The sequence below is a fragment of the Brachycentrus maculatus genome, unplaced genomic scaffold, assembly GCF_059751285.1.
Source record: "Brachycentrus maculatus isolate JH-2025_06_01 unplaced genomic scaffold, ASM5975128v1 h1tg001368l, whole genome shotgun sequence".
Taxonomy (NCBI): domain Eukaryota; kingdom Metazoa; phylum Arthropoda; class Insecta; order Trichoptera; family Brachycentridae; genus Brachycentrus; species Brachycentrus maculatus.
The window spans coordinates 5248-12961 of record NW_028282022.1 but is presented as its reverse complement, the minus strand read 5'-3'; the positions used below and the strand labels follow the sequence as shown (position 1 = coordinate 12961).

Here is a 7714-nt window from a genome sequence, read left to right as displayed (position 1 = left end):
GTGAATATCTGATAAATGTTATTTCATTTGGATAATTAATATGGCTTATAGTATCATGGCAGTGTTCGCAATTTTTCACTAACTCTAGTTAAACAAATAATAATAAATTGATAATTGCATTGTTTTTGCTGATTTGGACTATCTAAATTCGAATAGGCATGATTTACAAGGGCACAAATATCTGCCAACATCACCTCAAACTTAAATAAAAAGCGCTTCTCTATTTGAAAGACCATAATCTTACGATCGAGTAAGCCAAAAAGCAACTATTAACTGCCAAGAATACGACGAACTCAACTAATCAAGTCACTTTACCAAAAGCGGCGCCCATTCAAAATAAAAGCAGCCTCCCTTCAAACATAGTGAGAAAAGCAATTGTTGAGCAAACCTAAGAATAGGAATAGGACTCCTAACTCGAAATTGCGATTGCTGCATGCAAAATTAACATGAAAAGAAAAGCAACGAACAAAACCAGTCAATTACCTCGAGAATAATACACAAAATCGATGTTCGTGAATAAGATGGAAGATGGGCATTTCGAGCATGAATTTAAGTAGTCTTAGCCAATGAAGGATACTTTTAGATAAAAATAAAACAGCATTAGATCTGCATTTGAACGATACTCGAACTAACACAGCAAAAGGAAAAAGATATAAGGTGATGCGAATAGCATGAGTTATAAATAAGAGCCGAGCAGCATGATGCACTCAAAGAAGCAAGATCAGCAAAGGATCAAGAAGAATAGGAAGGAATAAGAAGAAAATATGACGAATGCTCAACCATTTTCGAATAACAGCATGGGCGAAAGAAGGCACAGGACTTTGGATGTAACAAATATGTTCACTTTAGCTGACATGCATAATATGAATGCGCCATTGACTCGGAATTATCGGATCGGGGTGAGAAACGAATGGTAATCTAATTAGAAAATAAAAGACTATCAGCTCATGACAGCACTCAAGTGGTTCCGCAAAATTCGAGATTTCAAAGATAATCAAAAGGCAATAATAAAGTGCTCATTACTGAATAATGATGTGTTCGTATGCATGCCGACAGGAGGAGGGAAAAGCCTCACTTTTCAAGTTATGACGTTCATCCAGAAAGGCGTTTACTTATGCATACTACCTTTAGTCTCACTGATCATGGATCAAGAGTTCCACGCGAAGAATTGCGGAATTACGGCATACAGTCTCACTGGGGCGAAGTAGGTCGGGGACAACAACAAGATTTATAGTTAGATTTTTAATTATCCGGATGACTCCAATAGTATCGTTATATTCTGCACACCCGAGAAACTGAGTAAGTCTGAGCAGTTCACCCAGGCTTTGGATGCAGTTTACAGAAGGAAGAAACTGGTCAAGATTGTCATCGATGAAGTGCATTGTGTCTCCACTTGGGGCAAGGAGTTCAGGTAGGACTATTAAAATTTATCATCACTTCGGAATCGATTCCCGAAGACTCCAATTCTAGGATTGACAGCAACTGTCACAGAGGTGATAAAGCAGGACATTATCACCAGGTTAGGCATATCGAATTGCTACTACTTCCAATCTTCCTTCAACCGGCCGAACTTGCACTACTCAGTCATCCCCAAAACTAAAGCAGTCTTCAATCAAATATTGTCAATCTTAGAGTAGTACAAGAACCAATCAGGGATCATATATTGCCTCAGCAAAAAGGAGTGCGAGGATATGTGCAAGCATTTGTCTGCCAAAAAATATCGAGTCGCATTCTATCATGCGAATATTCACGATAATCAAAAGAGGAGCATACAAACAGCGTGGATGGAAAATAAAATAGAAATCATCATCGCCACCATTGCATTTGGTATGGGAATCAATAAACCCGATGTGAGATTTGTCATCCACCATTCGCTTTCAAAGTCTCTGGAAAACTATTACCAGTAAAGTGGAAGAGCAGGCAGGGATGGGGAGGCAGCGAAGTGCGTGCTTTTTTACAAGAAGTCCGACAAAATAAGCCTGCAAAGCCTCACCATGAAGAATGAGTTTTCCAACTCGGAGAATAAAAACTTTTGCATGAAGCAGCTCTCCAACATGGTGAAGTACTGCGAGGACAAGTACACTTGCAGGAGAAAATTTCAATTATAGTATCTTGGTGAAAAGGAATTTAACGAGAAGGATTGCGAAAAGACTTGTGATAACTGCCAGCGCAATTTGGCTTACTATTAATACGAGGCCATAAATTAGGCACGCAAACTGGTCGAGTTCATGATAGAAATCGAGAAAATGAAGCATTCCCTCAGCCAAAACCAAATCATCTTATTCTGCAAAGGGTCATCTGATAAAAAATTCCAGTACAAAGCAGAACAAATTTCCAATCGCTTAAACGTTTAGTAGCTCAAACAGCTCTTCCAAAAGAGATCAAAGTAGCAGATCGAAGAACTAATAACCTAGCTCTGCAGTCATGACATCTTCAACGAAAAGGTTGTCACAGTCAACACATACAAAAATACCAAAGTCTCCAACATCTACCTCAAGGTCAATTATGTTATGGCTAATAGATTTCTAGCAAAAGTTAAGACATTGCCTTTGAAGTCACTGATGCCTTCACGCAGGCAAGAGAGAGTAAATACCGAACGCAAGGTTTCGGACTCGTAGGCTAACGAGGAGATGAACAGAAGGAGTGAATAAACTAAAGACCATTATGAAGATGAACCATAATAAGAGGACACATTCTTCGAAGAGCAATAGTACACATATCAATAATCTGACAATGATTTTCAATGACATTTATTCAATTTACGGTATTTATGACGTGTTTGCTCCATTGGTGATAAATATTTTATAGGTTGTTGATGTACTTGTAGATTGCCGTAACGATTCTCGTTCTCATTGTGATTAAGATATACTTTAGAGGGAAGAACTTTTCCGGAGTTAAGACAGATCTTCATGGGCAGGTCGCCGTCATTACAGGAGGGAATTCTGGTATTGGTAAATAGACAGCATTGGATCTCGTTCAACATGGTTGCTATGTCATTATTGGAGCCCGCGACACAACAAAATCCCAGAAGGTTGTCAGTCAGATCATGAAAACAACTGGCCTCTCCACAATCGAACAACATTCCCTGGACTTAAGCGACAAAAATAGCATTAAAGACTTCGTTAGCAAAATCCAATCTTAAAAAATAGATTTCCTTATCAACAACGCAGGTGTCATGTCTTTTCCGAAACGAACCGTCTCCAAAGATGGCTTCTAGATGCAATATGCTGTGAACCATCTGGGACATGCATACCTTGTGAGCTTATTGATGAACAAATTAAAGAAATCAAGTGGCTTTAGAATTATTAATGTCTCTTCGCTTGCTCATAAGAAGGAAGGCGGCATGAAAGAAACCCCGAAACTAAATTTTGACGACATGAACTTTGAAAAGACAAAATACTCCCCCATGTACTCTTATAGCCTCTCAAAACTATACAATGTTCTCTTCACGAAAGCTCTCGCCGAAAAAATACCATAAAATAAAGGAGTCTCGTATTCACTGCACCCTGGAGTGGTAAGGACTTAGCTTGCTCGCTACATGGTGACTGGCCCACTTGTCTATGTTCTATGGGCTATTTACCCAATTTACTACTTATTCACCAAGAGCTCGATGGAGGGCGCTCAAACAACCTTACATCTGATATATACTCCCAAGTATGAATTAAGCAATGGTGGATACTATGCTGACTGCGCTCTATCTCCAATAAACCCTGAGGTTACCAAGAAGAACTGGGATCAACTCTGGGAAATCACCGAAAGAGATTTGGGAGTTAAAATTTAAATATGATAAATACAATCAATACGATCATACAATCAATAATTATGCATGCATTTTAATATGAGTAAAATCAATATCTACCAAATAAATAGATAATAAATTTCGAAAAGATCATTCAATATCTCCCATGTGAGCGTTAAGCTGTTTATGGCAAATATCGTTTAACTGATTCACGGTTCTAGATTCGGCTTTCATACTAATTCTGATATTGCCTTCTTTGTGCATCTGGTTGATTCTCAAAGACTCTTCGTGAATGCGAATGACTTTCTGCAGGGGCTCGGCTTGCTATTTATTTATTCTTTAGTCTTTCAACCTAATAGTCCCTGATTGCTTTTTCTCTTTCCGCCCTCATTTATTCTTCGTAGAGCCTTCGACTGTTATTGATTGTGGCAGCATACTATATTTTCTTTAATTCCCGATCTCGTTCGATTTATGTCCTTCGTAATAGCTACTACTGATAAATTCTGTTCTTTCGAGAACGTTCGAGATCCTCCTCATTTCTGAGGGTGCTTCTGGCCAAACTATACTTAACATCTTCTTCGTGATTTCTAACAGCGGCAAGCTCTGCATTCCTTTGCTTCTCTATTACGTTTCTGATTCTCTCTTCCTCGAGCAGTTTGTTTCCGGATTCGACGTTCCATCTAATGTTTTTGTCTTCTTCCAGCACTGCTTTGCGGTAGAGTCGATCCTTTTGGCTCTCGTGCAAAAGTATTTCTTGGTTGATCCGGTCCTCGAGCTCCAACTACCGCCCTAGTTCGGCTCGCTTCCTTCTTTCCTGTTTCTGAATCTCATGATCTATTTTTTGTGACTAAATCCTCGACCTTCTCATGGTCTCTTCCTCCCGCCGGCTCCTCCTTAGGAAATCCGATTATTGGGCCATTTTTATCTCCTCTGCATATGCTTCGTACTCCCCGAACTCAAGGGGATGTAAATTTTAGCAAAAGACCTCTAGGTTTATTTCAATATAGCATCTCCTCCTGAGTCCATGCAGAAGCAACCGAAGCCGATAGTCATCAATTTTGAAATCGTTCACTCTGAAAAATCTGTCGAGTTCCACTAACCCGATCATACCAGTATGCGCATAGTCGATTTCCAGAAAGGCATTGTAGGGGGCGATGAAGGCAACCTCATGGCGTGAGACTTCCACTATTCTGAATCTTTCTATGTATTATCCGATCAAAGCAACAAAATGACCTTCAATTTAAGCAGTTACAGTTCCAGCCTGATTCCTCGGGTTTGCAGGGGCTTATCCAAATGGCGTGATTTAAATAATAAAGTCCTCCAAGGAAATGTAGCCTTGACGAGTCCAATCAAACCTCTCGAAGAGTTAGTAGAGTTCTCTCTCATTGCATGCGATCCTGTTGGCTAAGTAATTTCTAAACTGCTAGATTGTAATAGCTGGTGCTCCGTTTGATACTTCTTCGAATAGCAGCGCTGGGTTGAACCCCATACAATGCTTCATCTTGGCTTTGATGGCGAGAGTGGCTTCCTCTGCTTCGAGTATTTCTTCGAAAAAAGATACAAAGAGCTACTGTTACTTCTTGTTCATTTTATTTTTATTAATAAAATGCTGATTATTATTTATTACACTCTCAAGCATGGCTCAATTTTGTGGAAACATCACTTAATTTTGAAGAAATAGCGATTAGATGGTAGAAACAACTTTAGATTGGCGGAAAGATTATCAATTGCAGTATAACTTGATTGAATAGAGTTGAAGAGGGCTATGCTGTCTATTATTTGAAATAGGCTCAAGTTCACATGTGAAATATGATCGGCATCTCCATGATAATAGCTCAATCTGATGAGGCGCTTCTAAATATAAATACTAAATTGTTTGGTAATCTTTAATAAAGTCGAAACCAACACATGCAACCAGCAGCCAGTATGCTCTTCCAAACCAAAAGGGAGTACTTCTCATCCCACCAACGCAAGCTCATGCGAGACAAAGCCTTCGCATCCCATCGTATTTTAAATTATATGCAGGGGAGAAGCTGGAATACCTCGGCACCGCCAATGAAAGGGAAGAGGAGCCCCTTCTGAGGGACATGATCACGAATGCCAATAATGCCGAAGAGGAGCAACTCATCTAGAAGTATCAGCTTCATTACCATAGAATTCGCATGCAGTCGTTTGAAATCGATGACCTCGCCGAGCTGATCGAGGCCTTGATCGATGCGGAAAGCGATAATTTAGCCGTGGTGTACGAAGCCATTATCGGAATCAGGATAATCCTCGACAAATCGAAATAAGCGGACATAATGGAAAACGTTTTATCGGAATTGATGCAGCCTAGCTTTATCAACAGCCTCATGAACTACATGAGAGATAGCATGCCATGTCTGCAGCTTTAAGGGTTAAAAATATTAATACACTTAAGTTTGGGAGAGCATTTCAATGAGCTCGGACTGTTATCAATCGGATTTGATAAAGTATCGCTGGGTCTGGTTGGAACAGCCCATGCGTAAATCTATGTAAAGTTGGTGTGGGTGATGGGGAACATGCTGATGGATTGGCAGCAGAATGAAGAGATTTTGTGGTTTGTTAGCAAGAAGTTTATGGGCGGGGCAGTGTAGAGATGCAGGGACTTCTCGCAGACGTAGGCGAAGTAGGCTTGCGTGTGGATAAACTGCGTTTACCTGCAGTGCATGCACGGCCGACACGACGAGGCAGTGGATGAAAACATCGAGAGGTTCCTGGACTTGTTTCTCCCCATGTAGAAATAAGCCAATTATTTTACGCATTTTGATAAATTTCCACATTTAATCAGATAATTTATATGCTATCTGATATATTGTAGTGAAAAATCTTATCAAAATTTAATTACCCACCTTATCCCATATATCCACGATCTCACCAACCTCGCTGCAAACTAGCAATCCATCACTCTCCTCCTCCGTCTCTACGGCACTCTCTCCATTGCAGACTCCCCCCAAAACTCACACATCGATCCCCCTAGCATTCACCTCTGTCGCCGAGTCTTAGATCTCATTTATCCTGGCTTTTAGTATGTCAATTTCGATCACATCTTCGAAAACTCCTCGCCGACGATCCAAAGCAACCATATCTTCATGCTGGATGAACTGCACTGGCTGATGAGCAATTTGGCTGCCTCCTAGCACTCTGCTGTCTTGCTCGCAGCTGACTAACAGATAATGCGAATCGTATTCAGTTCGTTCTGCGAAAATAAAAACAGCATTATTCAGTATTGCTCCTCATCTCTACACGACCCAGACCTCGGGCTGTACATTGAACGGCTCATCAACATATTCAAGCACCAAATATGGTTCTACGCCAACATCATTCAGTTTGCCCACCATCGAGTGACTCCATCATGGCAGGAGGTGATCGGCTCATCACTCACCATCTTTAAGATGCTGTAGTAGCCAAGCGAGCCCAAAAAGTCCTTCTTGGCTGATCTGCGCCAAGAAATAAGGCAGTGCTACAGCGAGAGCAAATTCCTGAAGAAGTTCAAATAAATCTATCCCATCGACTATTCCCACACGATCAGCATCCTCGGGGTCCAGGACCCAAGTGTATGATAGCATATGAATTCGCATCATATCATATCGAATGCCATCCTGAAATTATTCGAACTTTGCTGGGATATTCCCCGGATATTCCATTAATATAATCAGAACTTGTCAATCATTATAATAATGATTTCATTTGTATACTTATTTAGAGAGGCTTTTGGCGACTGGAGCTCAGGCACATTATTCGCTCCTATCTCCAACATTATTGTTTTATGCTCATAGAGCTGTTGAAATTACTGTAAGCGTGATGTGATTGCTATATCTTCAGCATAAAAATTAAGATTGATATATCGGACTCAAGTTATAAGGCTGTGTGCACTCAATTATTGGAATACTATTGGATTAGCATACAACATGCCAAATGATACTCAGTATTCCCAAATACTCTCAATACCTCCAA

At 40.3% G+C, this 7714-nt stretch overlaps 1 protein-coding gene across 1 annotated transcript; it reads left to right on the top strand.

The window, feature by feature from the left end:
* Positions 1-2841: 2841 nt before the first annotated feature.
* On the top strand, positions 2842-5871 carry LOC148299078 (retinol dehydrogenase 14-like). The gene is made up of 3 exons (XM_088276395.1): positions 2842-3469; positions 3527-3769; positions 5635-5871. The coding sequence occupies exons 1-3, from the start codon at positions 3218-3220 to the stop codon at positions 5869-5871; spliced, it is 732 nt and encodes a 243-aa protein (XP_088132521.1). The 5' UTR covers positions 2842-3217.
* Positions 5872-7714: the final 1843 nt, after the last annotated feature.